The 20096-nt window shown below is 37.3% G+C and overlaps 1 protein-coding gene and 1 pseudogene across 2 annotated transcripts in view; one reads left to right on the top strand and one right to left on the bottom strand.

The window, feature by feature from the left end:
* LOC127629232 (kelch-like protein 17) overlaps positions 1–10792 on the bottom strand; it is a 30052-nt gene extending 19260 nt beyond the window's left edge. The window contains exons 1-4 of one of the 2 annotated variants that reach the window (XM_052106371.1): positions 10625–10792; positions 4254–4515; positions 1527–1648; positions 825–1046 (exon numbers count right to left, since the gene is read on the bottom strand). In XM_052106371.1, coding sequence (XP_051962331.1) covers positions 825–1046; positions 1527–1648; positions 4254–4467 — 558 coding nt within the window. In that variant the 5' untranslated portion in view covers positions 4468–4515; positions 10625–10792. Of the gene's footprint in view, positions 1–824; positions 1047–1526; positions 1649–4253; positions 4516–9745; positions 9866–10624 lie in introns of those variants that run through there. The other variant, XM_052106372.1, reaches the window with a different exon arrangement.
* A 1307-nt stretch (positions 10793–12099) lies between these two features.
* Positions 12100–20096, top strand: part of LOC127629235 (nucleolar complex protein 2 homolog) — a 65398-nt pseudogene continuing 57401 nt past the window's right edge.

Genomic DNA, 20096 nt, shown 5'->3' with positions numbered 1-20096 from the left:
GCAGGTACCAAATTGAATCTAAAGATATTGCAATATTGTGGTATTAACTTACCCAGAACTTCTGACATAACTAGTTGGTACAGATCATTTTATTCTGGGGACTGTGTTAAAAAACACCAAGGTCTCCCAGATGACAGATCAGCTCAGTCACAAGAAGGCGGAGAGGGCAGATCAAGAGATTCAGTTTTTAAAATGCTCAAGGCCAATGTGACAGGAAGTGGTGTCAGTAACATATATAATTAGACATCTGCAGGATGAGGATTGTTATGGCTCTGCCCCAGTACAAATTTTACAGCTACAATTTACAACTCTCTTTTCTATATCCCCAATAAATCGATTCTTGAATAAAATGAAAATTATTTCAACTTGAGTTTCAAATGACTTAGGGTGGTTGGAGAGATAGTTCACCAAAAATGAAAATTCTATGTTGTCCAAACCCATATGACAACAAACACAAAAAGTACATTTTTAAATTACATCTTGGCAGTTTTTCCATATAATGAAAGTGAACTAGGTCTGTCAAGCTCCAAAAACACCATAAATAACACATTTTTGTCTGTTCCTCAAGCAAAGCTGACATATGACTTCAAAAGACCCATGGACAAATTTTTGTTGATACTTTTATGGTGATTTATTTATTTGCAGCTGGGAAAGCAACAGTCCTCAATTTCATTGAGCATATAGTATATGTTTAAAAATCCCCCTTTTTTAATCCACGGAAGAAAGAAAGTCATACTGGTTTGGAATATAAACCTGGTGAGTAAATAATGACAGATTTTTCATTTGTGGATAAACCTCCTTACTGTCCAAAAGTTTAACCTCACCTGTTTCAGAGGTAGCAGCATAAACTCCTCAGTCTTTGACACCTCCACAAAATGCTGCAGGACGTACTTATGGGCCGACTTGAGCAGGTCACTGCAGGAGTGAGTGTCTGCAAAGCAGCGGATACCCAGGCAGTTGGAGGGGTCCAGCTGGCTGAGGAGGAATTTACAGCAGGCATCTCTTACTCCATTGAGTTGGAGGAGACTAGCTGCGGGCAGGAGGGTCTGTTTGGGGTTTACACACAAGGTAAAGCCAGAGTCGCTCATTTATACAGCAAGAGTGGAATATACTGTATATGTAACATACCTAACTATACACATTCATACATACTGCAAGAGCGAAATTAAGTAAAAAAAAAAAAAAACAATAGAGGGAGGTAAAACAACTGAAAATGAATCTTAAAATCTTTGAAGCATACTTTATATAATGAGACCAAATAAAGTGTACATTTTTGTAAACTAGCTGCCGTTTTTGTTTTTGTTTTACACACACATACAGCACAGTTTTGAAACAGCACAGGTCTCAGAAGACTGCATGAATTTGCAAAGATGCAAATTCTAAGTTTGCACAAAACATTTTAAAATACCATCTTGCTCAATGCCTCACAGAGCAAACAACATAACAACCTGAGCAGATGCAGGGTCATTGCAAATATACAGGCCTGAACATATAGAATGCTCTTCAAGTCACTGAAGCTGACATACCTGAACGTTTCCTTCCCCTACTACAATCTCGGCAGTGTAGGCATACTGCACCAGCTGCTCTAGGGCCTGGGGGTCAATGTCATGCAGGGTCACATGAGTCTGATGGCTCTCTGACATCTCATCTGCAAAGACACAACACACACACACACACACCAGGCCATCTTAAACAGCACTGTACTATAAATGCTTTTTAAGAACAATGATAGATTAGGGCAGGGGATGGATGGATGGATGGATGGATGGATGGATGGATGGATGGATGGATGGATGGATGGATGGGCTGTTAGCTGGGCTGAGAAACCAAATTCGAAATTTTCCCTGAAAGGGTTAGTTCACACAAAAATGAAAATTCTCTCATTATTTATGATATCCCAGTTGTGTATGACGTTCTTTCTTCACCAAAACACATTTGAAACATTTCTTAGCTCAGTAGGTCCTTAAAATGGAAGTGGATGGAGATTTATCATTTGACGCTCAAGTGGTCTCTCGTGTGATGTATTCGCGTTGCCATGATACAAACATAATCTCAGTTCTCCACTGAGAACTGAGGATAAGCACACAAACGCACCATTGTGAGTAAAGAAACAGATAAATACAGTTCTAAACTGAAACAAAAAGCCAGTGATTATAGATGATAAAGTAATAAATATAGATATTTTTCATACAAAAACACATCGCTTAGTTTTTTAAGGCCTTTATTAACCCCCTGGAGCCGTATGGATTACTTTTTTGATGGATGAATGCGCTTTTTTGTGGCTTCAAAATCTAAGGTACCATTCACTCCCATTATAAAGCATGGAAGAGCCAGGATATTTTTTTATAACTCCGATTGTGTTTGGCTGAAAGAAGAAAGTCATATACACCTAGGATGGATTGAGGGTGAGTAAATTATTAGATAATTTTCATTTTTGGGTGAACTAACCCTTTAATTGACTTTGTTTCCTTGGTCCAAAAGAGAGCACATGAATATATAAAAACCATAAAGCACTGTATTAAATTATTGCAAAGAACTAGAGCTGGGAAATGTAGGGTGTTAATTTGTAATTAATTTGTTTTGTTTAATGCGTAAAAAATAAATTAAAGCAATCAATGCAGTATCCGTTTTTTGTATTTTGTTTTTTTTATTATAATATACATTTTTTGCATTCAAATGTGTTTTTTTTTTCTTTTTTAAATTCAATGAATATTCAAATGTCAAATTTTTAATTGGACAGCAACTAATGGATGGATGGATGGATGGAAGGACAGATGTGCAATGAAAGTGAACTAGTGACTGAGGCTAACATCTACTTTTGTGTTCTATAAAAGGAAGATCAAATTTATATTTTTGGGTGATCTATACCTTTAAATTTGTTTTTCTCACTATTTTAGACAGATTTTGCTCTCTGATTACTCAAATAATCTTTTCATATTTTGCCTTGACTTGTCTGCAGTTTAAAATTCTATGTAGTTTTATTAGTAGAAATAACCTATTATGTGTTTTAAATTTACTGGTCTAATAAGATTCATCTGTAGTCTTACTCAGTGAAACACTTAGGTCAAAGCTTTAATGCTTTTACTTTCAATCATATGGGTTGGAGACCTCTAAAGAAAATATGAAAAAATATTATTTACTGTAATTCTCTTTTAGAAAAATGCAGCACACTCATTGTCAGTACTGGTGTTATTCTCAGTTAAGCAACTTAAGTAATGCCATTTATAAGTAGATTAAAGTTGAGGCATTCTATGCACATCTAGTGTATGGTAAGTTCAGAATAGTCATGGCTTTGATCAGCCCACACTGTCCTGACACATACCATCATACTCTAGTCTGAGGTGCAGGGGGATTGACGAGCAATAGGAAAAACCAGACACCTGCTGACCTGAGACTGGGAGAGGGAAGAGATTAAAGCATGGGAAAAACAACAGGACATGACAAAAGGCAGGAAGGAAATGCTTGAAGTTGAGGTAATGTACACATAGGAAATAAACACTGAGGTACACAATACACATATTTTTAGGAATCAACGAGCAACTCAAATGTGACATGGACATTTTGTATTATTATTATTATTTTAATAAAAATAAAGGAATAATAATGTAATCATTATCACAAAATAAACCCACACATAGGTGATCAGGAATATCTTGTATCTTGCTGAGGGGGCTTCTAATCCATAATTCGAATAATGTTATATAATAATTTGCAATAATGACTGGCTAACTATACATTATCCTACTTATTACAAGGCCATGGAGCATTGTTTTGAGTTTTTAAAAAATTATTTGATTAAATGAGTAGAAAGAAACCACAGAAAGCCACGAGTCACAAGAGCTCAATGTTGAAGACTGGTTGCCTGGGACAATGGTGAAATATACAGTTTAGTGGTCACTATATAAAATGTTTGACCACAACGATGCAATTGACCAATCAAAATCAAGTATTCCAAAGAGCTAAACATGTCTAGTTGAATGGCCTGAAAAATGAGATCAAGATCATTTGATTTTATGGCAATCTGTGAACTTTGCTGACTACAGTAACGGGCCATGTTGCAGGAATGGGACAGAAAGATGTGTGTGGATGTACATGCAGAAGTAAATCTGAGAGATGAGATTCCGAAAAAGATGATTAGTCAACAAATTAGAAGGCCATACAGTACATACAGTACAAAAGTTTTTTTTTTAGACATACTGTCGGTAACACAGTGCTTTCATTCCTTAAACTGAGCAATGTAGAATATGACCTACTTGTAAACATGGCATGGAAGTATGGACTGCAGGAGGCCAGGACCACCTTGTGTGCCTTGATCTCCTTGTTGGCCACATGGAGCACGATGTCGCAGAGCAGGCTGCGCTGTCGCATGCGGTTCATGGACACAAAGGCGTCATGGTAATGGCGCTTGGAGTTGTGCGAGATGCTGTGGCCATCTCTATTGAGCAGCTGCATACCCCCCTCCATCATGCCGGTGCTCTCTGAGGCCTGCTGGTGCCGGTGCCTCAATCTAGGAAACTGAAGACAGAAAGCCACATGTGAGAATAGTTTAAACAGAGATGCAGGTCATTCTTTAATTTAACTTTTAGTCTGTGTCATGAACCTTGAGACAATCTATATGCTAGTGCACTTCTAAAAGTTGACAAAAGTAGCAGATATATGAATTTAGAATTCAATGGTGTAAAGATGAAAGTACCTTGATGTCAAACAGCTGGCAACCGCACTTTAGCAGCAGCTACTAATGGTAGATATGAGCAGTGCTGCAGTTTTAATAATCTTTTAACCATTATTTAATGTAATAATATTAATAAAATATATCATAAATAAATATCCATGATTTACAGTAAAGAAATATAAAACAAGTCAGCAAAACAAGTTTTAACTTGGTTCAACATGCCTGTGTCCGACATGGAACAGGTTAATGAATACAAATTTTACACACTTCTAAAGCCTGAAAATCTGGCATATAAAAATAAAAACTAGCTTGAGACATGACATATGCATCTTTACTGCTAAAATTATTGCTTCACTTAAAATAAATAATAATATTTTACTTCAATATCATCATATTTAGAGATGGGATCCTGTTCGTCCTGTTAGATTACACATGGTGGTATACAATCATCGTTAGGGATGCTAGGATACCACTTTTTCTCTTCCGAGCCCTGAGCTCCCGGTATCAGCCAATCCTGATCTCGATCCGGTACCAGTGTTGTTTTCTTCTTAATCAGTTTAGAATAACTATACCTCACTGTCTGGAGCTGATTGGGGTACTCGTTTATATGAAAAGACACACAAACCTCACAAACTACACATTATTTCAATATAAATGTGTAACCTATTAAGAAATAATTCATTGTTAACTAGTTTACTGGATAATGCAGCAGCAATAGTCTTTTTGAAAGTAATGACCATGACAAACACACTGTATCGAATTTGGATTGGGCTCACTGGACCGATATCCGATCTGGTTAAAAATGTCATGATTAGTGTTTGTGTGATTCCTTTGTGAAAAGTTCAAATCTACCAAGAGCAGCAACAAGTTATGATAAATCATGAATTATGATTTCTTTCCTGAACCACCAAATACTGATGAATATTTAAAGAAGCCAAAATCTCCAATTATTAGCACTATTTGGTAGGGCTAGGCGATTTTGGCCAAAGAAAATGTTTTTACACCATTCAATATCGATATTTATCACAATATACATTTTATTCCATTATAGTAAAGCAAATGCATTCCACATGTTTGTTAGACCACAATAGTTAATGTAAACACATTGTTTGTTTACAAGTAAACTCCAGAGGGTAAGCTACCTTTAAAGTATACTCAGTTTATGATTTAATCAAGGTGTGTGATCACTTTTCAATTAGATTTCACCAATTTCATCACCTTCAGCAGAAGTTTGATTCCTCTGAAAGACATTCTTGTGACACTCCAAACTCCAGCTCAGTAGCTGGCTGTATTTCATGTCTTTTATTTTGAAAATCTAGTTCCTGTCTCATGTAATGTGTTCCTTAATCACATGCTAATACTTCCTAACCAGCTGATTTCATGACTGTGATTTAGTTAGCTAGTTGTGTGTAGAACTTTGCCAAACTGCTTTTTTAGCAAAACGTAGATTACCTGATTGCCTAGATTTGAAACATAAATCGTAAATTACTCGAAGGTTTATCATCAATACTGAAAAGTTATTTTTCCGATAAAAAGATATTGATATTTATCACTCAGCCCTACTTTTTGGGCATTTTAAGATCAATCTGTGTTATGTTTCATTGACAGTTTTTTCTGCTGTGGCAAAAAGAACCCAGAAGTGCCAGGGTGTTTATATGTAAACAAAAACTTCATCCAATAATATGCTCTCTAGAATGAGAATGTCTCCCACTTACACACACTGCTTCTGACAAGAAGCAAATCATTCAGCTCGTCTGAGATGAACAACATGATGAGATCACCAGTGATCACCGTCAGGTGCATGCTGGTTAGAAAGCTGTACAACTTGCTGTGATGTCATGACTACGTAGGTCAAAAATATTCTCGTTGGAAAAACTGACTGTGACACCTCGCTTCAAAGACCGCATCACTTTCGGTTTACCCCATATGCCCAAGCTGAAATCACGATGGGAAACGACTTGCTGACGACACAGCTTGATGCTCATTGTCTTAAACCACCATAATGTCGCGTGGCACCATGTGAGGGTCGGACGTATGAACGGCAAGCTTTGCGCACTTTGCTAGGTTTTAATACTTTTTTGTCATAAACCGGTGAGATTCGATACACCCTGTTCCATATCTGTTCTCTGAAGACAATATGTCAAAGAATTCAAATTCCTCTGGCTTCTGGAGACATTAAAAGACACTTACGTGCTCAAGCTGATACCCCAGACAGGGCCACAGGCCAGGGACTCAGTTTTGATGGTGCAGCGGGAGAGATTCAGCGTCAACTATCGAGCATGTCGGCAATGCTGGCGCAGGTCGTTGCTGACTTGGGAGGATCTTGCTGTAATACGTTGATCAATCACTGCCATGGAGATAAAATTCTCTAAGGTGGTTACAAGAGTGACAGACGTCGAGAAATGGATCAATTATCTGGAGTCATCGGAGAGGGAATTAGCTGCTAACCCACTAGCGACCAAGACCGCATGAACGCATTTGGGAAAAGTTGGAAGACTTAGAGAATTGTAGCTGGCAAAACAACGTCTGAATTGTTGGAATTCCTGAGAAAGAAGAAGGCCGAGATATGGTGAAATTCCAAGATGAGCTCTTCCCGAGTCTGCTCGACATAACTTTTATTTTATTAATATTTAGATTTTACTTTTATTGAATGGATTAAGATACTTTATAGACACCCGGTAATGGCGGTACAAACAAATGTATTAATTTCAGATTATTTTACTCTGAATAGGGGCACCCGGCTGAGTTGCCCTCTTCACCCATTATTGTTCTGTCTTGCCCTGGTACCATTAGCAGCTGCGATAAGAAGGGATGATACATGATTATTATCATATTTGTAAAATATCTCAAATAAGTGTCTTTAATGAACTAAAAATGTGAACAGGCATTTGGCATCTCAAACGAGCCTAATGTTCATTGCTGTGAGGTAAAAATAAAGGCTATTGGCTATTAAAAGAAAAAACTTCCTGTTTCAAAAGGAAATACATCAACACAGGAAAATAAACTGCACTCGTCAAGGAGTTTCATGGGGCATTTAAGAGCTCTCATCCAAGCTAATGCTATTTTATTAATCAGCATGACAGTAAGACAGATTACCGTCCGTGTGCATTACCGTTACCAGTCTTTTGAGTAATTTGCCACGCTGTAAATCAATCTTAATTTGTTAATTTGCTGCTTTCTTATGTTTTACCATTTCCTTTCATCCAGCAAAGTCATAATGGTGGCTTTCAAGTTTCAACTAGACTGACTAGCATTTTGGTTAAAGATTACAGAGTAATAATTGGAGAAGACAGCCACATCAGAGCTCTCAAGCATCAAATATTATGAAAAATATCACTTCACAAATTAAGATATTTTCATTCTTATTATGCATTTTCAGTCTGTGGCAGCACAGTAGTTTAGTTAAAGCATAGGTTTTGCTGCTAAATAGTCAGTGGCCTTTCCTGATTGGCCTGAGGCCTCAAAAAAAGGTTTTTAAATGTGCACATAAAGATTCAGGCACACAAAAGCAGCAGCAACCCATTGTATAAATAAATGAGCTGGATGATTATAAGAATGAAACTCTGTTACAGATAAACGGACAAATGGTTTGACAAAGCCTGGGTCATCAGCCAACAAACTGCACACTTTCAATCCACCATCAACAGCATCACTATAGAAACCATGGTGCCCATGGTAGTGTGCTAGTATCTGTCATACACTTTAGTTTGAGTGGAAAGATTGGATATGTGAGACTTTTAAAGTAGGGTGATAAATAGCAATCCAACTTAAAATTTTACAAAGATGGACTTCTCCAGGATAATTGTGGCCCACAATAAGTGTTGCAGTGGATACGCTAATTTGGTTTAAAATCAGCAGAATCAAATGTCTATCGAATAAAACGTTCAGCAATGGGATATCCTGGTAAATAAACCGATTATAAGACACTGATTTTCTAACAATACCACTTATGCTCCCCAAGAAGTACTCATGTTACTTCAAATAACAGACAACAGGTGAGAGCATGAAAAGTGCATGGGGTAATGGGCTCCGTATTACCGCCAGCAGTCATGCAGCTGCCCACAAAATGGCATTTGGGTTTAGATGTATAAATCTTGCAGTCATACAAAGCAAATACTGTGGTTTGAAACCCGAGGTCACAAGTGAATTGTTTAAAATGTGCAGAAGTGATGTAACTGCTGACATTTGTAGTTTGGTGAGAATAGAGGAATTGATTTCTACTGTTTTTCCCCTCAAAACAGTAACAACTTCTTAGAAAAAGTTGCGTTATGAAATACATCAGTATCCGTGATTCATTTAAGAAAATTATGCTTTAATCAGGAGATACTCAGTTAAATAAGAGAATTAGCTTGTCCTGACATGACACTCATCACGCCATCCAGACACAGTAAATACATAAATAAATAAAAAGGTCTCTTTAAAAGCTGAAAATCTTGAAAAAAGAAATGATTTGGAAAAGTAAAATAGTTTGAAATAATGCAAAATAGTTTGGAATAATTTAGCATCATTATGTCTTTAAAAAATAAGCAGTGAAACAATTTTGTTTCAGAAATATTATTAATATTTTGAAAAAAAAACTTGCTCCACCAAATCAAAGTCAAGTGTAATTAACATGCAGTTATAACCAGTTACATACAGTTAATATGTTTCACTGTAATAAAAGAATATATATATATTGAACAAAATATCAGAATTATTCTGAAAGCTTCTTACAATATCCTATATAGTTTTTCAGTTGAGGTTAATGCTAAATTGTTAAATAGAGGTAAAACTAACTGTAGTAATTACAGTATTTTGACAGAAATTATTATTATTATTATTATTATTAAGGAGTGTTACTGGTGCTACTGATTATACAGTAAACATGGTACCCATATTTTTCAAAAACACCACCAGACAGGCTACTCCAGTGTTGTAATGACAAGATTACACCACAGACAACACCAGCATCATTACATCTGGCTCAGCACACTGTGTGCCATCCAGAGCATCTCATACTCTCCCCACCATACATTACTCACCCTTTCTGTTTTGCATACAAGTCACCCACGACAGCAACACAACCAGCACTACCTGCACTTATGGATCCGTTTCCCTCGCGTTTCTTTGCTCTATGTCTTTGATGGATGTTTTGGATTTGTTTTTGGAGTCCAGCGGCAGAGCATCTCAGTCCATATGAAAAATGCATAAAGCCTCAGTTTGGGGGGTTTGACGTAATGAGAGCCGCATGAGCTCTGGAAGCTGACGTCACTTCTTAAGGTCGCTCCGGATGTTTATTCTCGTAATTATTTTAATGTAAATCGATGCGTGGGTAAAATGGTTCATATGTTCACTGAACAAAACATGATGTCGTCAAGCTTTTCGACACTACGGCCGTTACACTGTTTAAAGCAAACACCACAAATCTCAAATCGCATCACCGCTCATTGTAGAAAATTAGTCTGCTGTCCAAGCATATACAAAAATGTAAATGGTGAAAATGTATAGGTTAAAAAAGTCATAGGTTGCCTCATCTAACATAACAATTAAAACCCCTTGGTGGCTGTTTGGTCCCATATTTCACCGTCTCTGGGTTTACAGTGCAGACATGAAGATACCTGCACTGACAGCTCACACAAGAATATCATCATTCAGCCATCACAACACATTTTAAACGCTTGAAACTACAGCGTCATATACTAGGAAATGCTCGATGCTCTTGTAACACACGCTTGCAGACTCTTGAACTGATAAATTCGTGTCTGTCTGAACAAAGACCACAACAATGCGATAAAGCAGCAATTTCATAACACTGCAGCTTCGAGAGACAACGTGCGTCTGTTTGCACATCGTATATTTGTAAGAGGCTAATCAATAAACTGGTAAATAAATGAACGTAGCCTTCATTATCAGCAGAATAAATTGGAACCGATTTTGCGATTTGTTCTGGATGAGATCAGATTCTGAACTCACCTGCCTCCGTCTGTGTCTGATTGACAAGACTCGTTTCTTTCTGTGTAGAGATCTCTCCAGTTTTGTCTGCGTATGGTGAATAATTTTGATACATACAGTGATTTATTAAGTCGTGTGTGGTAGGTTGACATGTTACAGCAAATATCGCATCAAAACAGACCTCTGTCTCAGAGCTGTGATCGGCGTTTCTGTTAAAACCTATAATATTCTGTTTAATATATCACGCCCGAACCAAATGTTTTGTCTTTTGTTTCGGCGTCCTTAGGTTTAAGGTGCTCAGTGCACCCAATATTTTTTCTCTTTAAAAAGTGTAAAAAGACTAACACAATTGTGCCCAAGACAAAAAATTACCAAAACGGCAATTGTTAGTGGGGTGGCCAATGGGCTAGCCAGGTTTCGGTCCATGGTGGCCACGGCCTCCCCCTAGTTCCGCTCCTGTTGCACAGTAAGTGCATCCTTGGCAAATCAGAACACAGTTCGGACCCAAATGATATGATGTACAGTACACATAGATCAGCGGGGGAGGGGGAGAGGGAGGAAATATATAAAACCAAGTGTGTAAGCACACTTATTCTCTACGTAATATGTGTTTAGGGAGCGACAGTACTGAAGAAAATGGGCAAAAATCTAGGGGTGCCAATCGTTTTTGATAAAACCTTTATGACCTTATCCCGATAATGGAAAACCATTTAAGACATTTACATGAATTTATATGTTAACTGTATATTAAGCATAATTGGTGTAACATCATGCATGGAAACACACTCAATAGAGCTGCTCAGGCCTTGACGTCAATTTATATGCAAACCTGGAAGGCTAATTTGCCATGGGTTCCTCAGAACTTTCCTAATGGGGTTTTTCAATTTATGTGTAAAATATGTTCTGTGGTAAAAATTACTTAAAGATACTTGACTGGTTCTAGAACAAAAATTATAGTCATACCTCAAACGTGAATTTTAAATCTGCAATGTGTTTAAAAATTTAATTATTTTGCTTGCTAACAAGTTGACAGAAAAGCACTACAAATTCCTCAAGTATGTTAGTGAACATGTCTGACAAAATGGAAAACCGTAATAGTTCTTACAGGCTATAGCAACTTGTTAGCACATTTTTGTAAAAAAAAATAATAATAATAATAATAATTTTAAACATGGTGCTTTCACAATTCACGTTTGAGATATGACTGTGTGTAATTTATGTTGTAGAACAAAATTTCCAAGTATCTTCAAGTGCATAATGTTTACCAGTTTTTCATAATGTTTGTCATAAATCCAAAACGTCCAAAAAAACAAAGTATAGGTAAATCCCAAGGGAATCCATGGCTCTAAAATGGTAATTATCTTTTGGGCTTTTGGTATACAAACTGAACAGATTTATAATTAAACGAATATAATTTTTTTGTTTTTGTTTCAGCGATTAACGTAACGTTAAACAGTAGATCAACTGAGCCCTTCAAACTGATGCATTGTGGGTATTGCGTCCCTATGCAAGTTTCCATCCAGAATGGCAGGGGGAAACCAAGAGGTATGCCCCGTTCTTAGATATTTTCACTTGCGTATATGTTCAGATATTATATCATGGGTTAGCATGCAGTGAATGTATCTTTGGAAGTGTTGTCAGAGCTCAGTTTCCTTTCCTAAGACGCTTATCTAACAGATATTTTGATTATAGCTTGCTAGCTTTAGCCCATGAGGATGAGCAAATAGCTTTGGGAAGAGTCAGTTTGCATGTTTTTAGTGTAGTACATTTACCGGTGATGACCTAAGACTGGCTCGAAAGTGCTACATTAACACGTTTTCTAAACATAGTTTATGATAGTTATTTGTTATCTGCGTTTGTGAAGGAAGTTGGAGAACCTCAATGTAGATGTGTTCATGCTGTCTGGATTTGATTCTGAGGAGGAAGATGACTGTGGATGAAGATTCAACAATACACAATGGGAAGAGTATGAAACCTGCACCTCAGAATAAGTGAGAGTGGACTTTAAGTTTAAGAGTTTGTATTTCCATTTCTGCTAAATGCAAATGTGTGATGTGGGTTTCAGAGCTTTTTATTCTATAAATCAATGGGGCTTTATCATATAATGTAATTTTTTACAAACAATTTGCATGTTTTGTATATGTTACCCCTGTATTTGTTTTCCTTGGGATATTAAAAAAAACCTTGTATTTTTGTGTGACATTAGGAAGCTAACTCAGATGAAAAGGAGAATTCAAGAACAAATTATGCAAAAAGACATCTAAGGAAGGTATCAAGGTGACAGAAGCAATGATTGAGAACTGGAGAGAAGGAATGAGGGTTTTATTTCTTAAAAAATGCTTATTCGTGTCTTTGTATGTTTTCTGTTAGGAAATTCAAGTGGTCAAAACATCCTCTTTCTCACAGTCAAAAGTGATTGCTCAACATTATTGATCAACCAATATATATATATATATATATATATATATATATATATATATATATATATATATATTTATTTATTGCCTAATGCCACTATTTGTTTACCACCAGGGTGTCATGCAGAATATACGTGAGACAACCACAACATTGCTGAAATTTAATTAAAATGTATTTGTTATACAATATTAACTCAAACTTCACTCAAAGAAGTTGAAAAACAAAAATATGCATATTTGATTGGCATGGCTGTTGATTGTTTTTGAACTGCTGCAAAGGGGGAGCTATTGTCCCTTGTTACCTTTTGACTTGCTTATGGGCATATTAATGTAATAATACTCTTATCAATTACTCACCCTCATGCCATCCCAGATGGGTATGACTTTGTCTTTTGCAGAACACAAATTAAGATTTTTAGAAGAATATCTTAGCTCTGATGGTTGTCATAATGTAAGTGAATTGGCACCAGAACTTTGATGGTCCAAAAAGAACAAAGGCAGCATGAAAATAATCCATATGATTACAGTGGTTAAATCCATGTCTTCATAAATGATATAATTGTGGGTGAGAAACTGATCAATATTTAAGTCCTTTTTTACTATTAATCTTCACCTTTTACCAGCCTGACCAGAAGGATGGTGATATGTCCAAAGAACGTGAATTCTCAAATGAAGTGAAGTTTTGAGATTTCTAGATAAAAGATTACTTTAAATGTATCTTCTTCTCACCCACACCTATTATATCACTTCTGAAGACATGGATTTAACCACTGGAGTCATATGGATTACTTTTATGCTGCCTTTATTTGCTTTTTGGAGCTTCAATGTTCTGGTCACCGTTAACTTGCATTGTATGGACCTACAGAGCCTCTTCTGAAAATCTTCATTTATGTTCTGCAGAAGAAAGAAAGACATGCATATATGGGATGGCATGAGGGTGAGTAAATGATGTGAGGATTTTTTTGGGGGGTGAACTATTTTTTTAAGGCACTGTTCTTTGTAAATTGCATATGGAACAATATGTGCATTGTGCATTGTAAAAACGGCTGCACAAATAGATTTAATTGAATTAATTAGCTAAGTGTGCAGGGTCCGATAATGCAATTAAAGTTAGGTGTGTAATGTCTGTACATCTCTGTTTATCAAACAATTATATAGTCCCGCCCCCAACTCACGACATTGGTTGAATCAATGTTGTTAATAACAGTATACTTTGTGTGTGGAGGAAATAAAACTTTTTAAGTTATGGATGTTCTGTCTCAGATTTTCTTCCCTCATTGATAGTTTTTACTAAAGCAATTTTTACATCTGTTTTGTCAAATTTCAGTTTTTCTTATGTTTTGTTTTTCTCTTTTTTTCAGAAAGAGCCCACATCACTTTTGATAAGAGACATCACACAAGCCTTTAAGGCCACAGCGAAGGTCCAGTCAGAGGAGCTCTGTCGATATACCATCTCAGACAGCACAGGTAACTAACTGACTGCATTATTCACAGGCAGCACGCACTAAAATAGCATATGTTTAATATGCACACCTGACAGCGTCCGTCTTTCGCCTGTTGTATTTGCAGTGTTCAATTCCCTTGTCCTGTTGAGATGCATAGAATGCTGAATCTCAAACCTCCACTAAAATATCAGAAGAAGTGAGTTTTGTTGCTGCCTTTGCAGAGATACTTGGTCCTAGTCACTTAATCTGCACTGCACAGATCATTTTTCTTCTTTTGCTGATAGTTCTATTTGATATACATATTTTCCAATTAATACTTCCATCCTCAAGTTCCAGGTAGCAAAAACTTGAGATTGATATTAAGATGTATCTAGCTGGTGTTGTTAAGGAAGATTTCTTGTTAATTGTTCCGTAAAATATTCCTCTGTCTGTGTTGTAATTTCATTTTATTTCTAAATTATGTTTATTTAAAGCTGAAGTGTGTATTTTTTCACCTGTAGACATTACAAAAATAATGACAGGTTCTCCCCCCCCACCCACATCTGCCATTTGTAGGGCAAACACAGTCCCTCCCCAAACACATGGCATTGGCTGAACCAATGTTGCTGTGTCTGGCTGGTCAGATGCTCAAGCAAACGGAGCAAAATTTGATGCACTTTTCAGAGAAATCAACCTACAAATGACATACCTATAGTTGTCTCTGCATATTAAGCTGGGATAAGAGCAAGTATTTTATGAATAAGAACAAATATACACATTTCAGCTTATCACAGTGCTAGAAATGAACTTTAATTAATATATTTAAGATGTTTTTCTCCACAGCTCCTTTCCAGTTTAACCCAGTCCATTGTCACAGGCAGCTGCAGTTCCCCACCACACCAACCAGATGGTGCCATACTACCTGTGCTTGCCAAAACAGTACAGACACTTGTTTGAAGCTGCACAAAACACTCAATTTCACCTAAAGACCAGATTAATTCTCGGTGCCCTGAAAAAAATAGATGTTTCCAAACCAGGCAAAACCCACAAGTCGCAGCATTTGTGGTGTTCTTTCCTTTTTGACACTAGAATCTGATCAAACAGTGGAGCACAGGAGAGGAGACCCTGAGGGTCCTGGCCTTCCTCGCTCTCAACAAGATCTGTCGGCACAAACAGGATTTCCATCTAAACTAAACTGTTATCAAGGTAAGTTTGGTTTTATTGCACATCATAAGTGTTGATTTTGAAGTCAGAAGTTTACTGACCTTAGCCAAATACATTTAAACTCCGTTTTTCACTATTCCTGACATTTAATCATAGAAAATATTCCCAGTCTTAGGTCAGTTAGGATAACTACTTTATTTTAAGAATGTGAAATCTGCTGGTGGTGAAATATTTTCCTCGGCCATTGATATTAATAAATCTTTTAAAGAATTCTATCTTGATCTCTATAGTTCCACGTCTTCCTCTACTGATGAAGATATTATAAACTTTGTGGAACCATTAGATCTCCCTAAACTGATAACTGAGCAAAACAATTCTCTTGATTCTGAGATAAGATCTTGTAGGAGCCATTAGGCTTTTCATGAATATCATGTGGTAAATGGCGAATGATCAGAGTCCGGTCGCTGCCATCACACTTGACGCTGAAAAGGCAGAATGTGATTGTCTTTTTAAGGTTTTGGAAATATACGGGTTCGTAAATACTTTTATTTAATGGATTAAGATACTTTATAGACACCTGGTAGCGGCAGTACAAACAAATGGATTAATTTCAGACTATTTTACTCTGGATAGGGGCACTCGGCAGGGTTGCCCTCTTTCCCCCTTATTGTTCTGTCTTGCCCTGGGACCATTAGCAGCTGTGATAAGAAAGGAAGAAGATTTTCGAGGAGTGGTGGCTAGAGGTGGTGGCTAGAGCTTTTACTTTATGCAGATGATGTTTATTTATTCGTCTCCGACCCAACTAGTTCTATGCCTTGCCTCCACAGAATTATTCATTCCTTTTCTCAGGATACAGAATCAATTGGTCGACAATTAGAGGCAGCATGAAATTTGACGGAAGTGGCCGGCTCATAATTCTCTATGCAGGAAAAACCCTGCCTGTTATTCACTTAATGATTATAACCAAAATGTTCATGGAGTATCCATACAATGGTGATTTATGTCTTTGGAGATTTCGGCACAAACGTGGGTCCAGTTACCTATAAAGTTCATATTGTTTGCGTAGTGTTTGTTTGGGGGGGATTTTCTCCCTAATTTGGAGTGCCGATTCTTCGCGAACTTCAAACTCCAGGTGTGCGACTCAAGGTGTGGTAGTCGTGTCTTTACTTGCTGAGATACCCAGGCCCCCCTGTTCGAGTAGTGTTGAAGATGTTTTCTGAACTCAGTGTATGAAAACAAGTGTTTGGTATTTATCTCGTGAACCATTGTACCATTCACTATTAATGTGAAAACCGTTCGCCCTGAAAATTAATTATTGATTGTTCATTTTGTGGGTTGTAAATTCATAATTTCTTAAAAACTAGCACCTAGGGTTTGCTGTGGTCAAACGAGTCTACTAAGATAATGTTGTGAACAAATAGAAATTATATTTGTATTTATTCAATGAGGAACAATTGATCAGTGTCTTGAAATCATGTGGTGCCAGTTAATTGAAATAATAAATCATTTGACCTTAATACAACCTTAATTATCTTACACCTTCCTCAAATGAAAGACAAAACAAGGCTTTAGTATTTGCATGTATAATGAAAAATTGTTTAAACAACATTTTTCAGCTGTGAAAATAAAATGTAGGTTCACTTGGAAGAAGAGGTCAACCGATTTTGCCACCATTGATAACTAAGGTGGTGAAAAAGGCTGATATTCGATTAATCGGCCGGTAGGTTTTTAAATCAATTTACTGAATGAAATAAAATGGGGACTCTTATTTTGAAATGATAGAGACTTAGCTCTTTTATAATGCTCTGTTTGCAAGTATTTTTAACAAATTAAGCTTTTAGCCTATATATTCACCTGATTTTATATATATATATATATATATATATATATATATATATATATATATATATATATAAGATATATTATTGGCAACTACTGCATTTATTTTTGTAACTGAGTTTCAAAAAGCAGCTATCAGTACCAATTAAACTGTAAAACCGATATATATCAGTCTACCTATAATTTGAAGTCTCATGGTTAATGGAGTAACTGAAGATCACACGGTTCACTTTTTGTTTTCTGTTTTCAGCAAATGTATATCGCCTACATGAAGCACTGCAAGTTCACATTTGCCCAACTCTCTCCCAATTTTAAATTTCATGCAGGACCATACAGAAGTCCCTCACAGTGATGTATTCTCTGGACACACGTTTCATGCCAGCATGCCTTTATCTATGTCCGTCAACTCGCCATCCACCTCGGAAACGGCATGAATATGAAGAAGGTAGTTATGTGTCTTGACTGTTTTTCATTTGTATTTTGTCAAGGCTTCCTAAAGATTTTCAAGAGATTTTAAACTGTCTAGCAGTTTTTGCCTCCTTTATAATTAGTAAGTTTGTGTTATTGTTTTGCATTTGTGTCCTCAGGAGACATATCGGTCTGTGTATAACTGGCAGTATGTTGTGCACTGTCTGTATCTGTTGTGTCCGGTACTGAGCACCATTTATCCCAGTGACGGTCTGGAGCCACTAAATTACCCGCTATGTCAAGTCATCATCGCATGGATCAAGTATGTGGTTTGCAAGAAAATGTCATCCAGTATTACAGACAATTTTGTATTTTTTTAATTCTTTAAGTTACATTGATCTCCAGGAGGTGGCGCCATTAACCACATTTATTTTTACAATCCCAAGTATGTAGACTTGAATTCTGTTTATTCCCTTCTCTGCAGTCTTCTATTACATTACTTTTGTTGTGTTTTTCCACAACATTAAAGAAAAAAAATGAATGAAAACAACATTTCTGATCTTTTCAGATAATCTCTTTGAAATCATCAATAGTTTTATGACGTCTGTGTGTATATTGTAGGCTTGTGCCCATCTCGCGGTACTACCCTCTGAGACTGCACCGTGCAAGCCCTCATTCTGCTCTCCAGGGTTTACCAAGACATTTGTGCCCATCCTGCCCTTCCTGCTGGAGGTGAGACTACCATAACATACCACCATCACTCCCCTGATGTCTCACCCTAATGCCAGACTGCATGGAATTAACAGGTGTTTCTGTATGTGGGTGGATATGGTTTGGGCATGAGTAAACCCTCTACCCACGCCATTTGTCATCATGGTTGCCCCATTTTCAGACCATTATATTTAAAACGACTATGTTCCATGCCGAATCTTCAACACTTTTGATCATATGTGATTTACAGTAATGCAAATTCTCCCTCTAACTCCAAATCAAATGAGATAAGCCACAGCTGTTATTTACTCTGCTAACAAAAATAGTTCAGAAAATGGATCTCAAGCTTCATCAACAATATAGCTTTGTCGAGCAAAGCAAAACTGAATGTCTGTCTGGAACGCTGTAAACTTAAACAAACAAAGAGATACAAACAACAAAGTTATTCCAAATATCAGCACTGTTGGTATGCTGCTTCTCCAATCAGATTAGAAGACTGGAACTGTATAATGGAAAATAAAATACAAATGCACAAAGAAAAGACGAGCTGCCAAAACGGCCAACAGCCTTTGTATTACAGGCTCAAAGATAAAAGACAACCCAGAACAAAGTGTTTGGTTTGTCTGAGTGAACTCTGCGCATCTTCATTTTTGGGAGAAGTGGAGGTCACAAACTGTCAACATTTTCCACAGTGTGAGGCAAGTGACGAAACGTGTGTTTTTGTATGTGGCTGGCGTGGGCCCCCTGCGGTGACAGCTGTTGTGAGAATCGAAGTATGGAGGTGACAGCAGCCGAGACCAACGGAAGGGAGGGCTGGGGGATGGGGGGTGGTCACTGTTTGACTGCGTACTCCCACCAGTCCTGACCATACTGTGATAAAGCCTGGGGGGGGAGAGTATGTGTGTGTCCGTAAATGAGTGTGGTCTGTGGTTTTCTCAGCTCTCAAATGTGTTGTGCAGACCACATCCTCTGTCAGTGTGGCGACTCCCACCGACCCCTTTTTTGCTCTGTGATTATTTGTGATGGAGTCCACTTCCTGTTTTCGCACTCGTGTTAAAAAGGGGGCGTTCAGCGACGTGGCATGTTGTAGGGCATCTCTCTCTTTCTCTTTTTCCCGCTTGTTCTCTTTATCTGAGCCCTATGATTGTGAGCTTCCTGATGCAGTTGCCCCTGAGCGTATCAGGTTGGACCCATGTGCCACCGCTTCCTCCTGTGTCCCGCAGGCCGACACCACATCAACTATTTATACAGACCGGCCATCCATGAACACGCACACACATACACCACACTGAATCTAGATGACCTTGTCAAGCTCTTTCAGCTGCTCTCAATGTGGAAATGCTGAGAGAGTCAGGGAAGAAGTCACAACCATGCAGCGAAGTTTGGAAGTCAAGTTTTAGCTTAGTTTGTTGCCATGAAAAATTGTAATAATTATTTCATGCTATAACTAATGTTTCTACAGAAAATGTCAGTTTTGTATCAGTTTCGAGGAATAATTCAGCACTATTGAACTATTGAAAGAATTTGCAT

The sequence above is a fragment of the Xyrauchen texanus genome, chromosome 35 (genome assembly GCF_025860055.1).
Source record: "Xyrauchen texanus isolate HMW12.3.18 chromosome 35, RBS_HiC_50CHRs, whole genome shotgun sequence".
NCBI classification, from domain to species: Eukaryota; Metazoa; Chordata; class Actinopteri; order Cypriniformes; family Catostomidae; genus Xyrauchen; species Xyrauchen texanus.
This window is presented reverse-complemented; position numbering and strand designations above follow the sequence as displayed.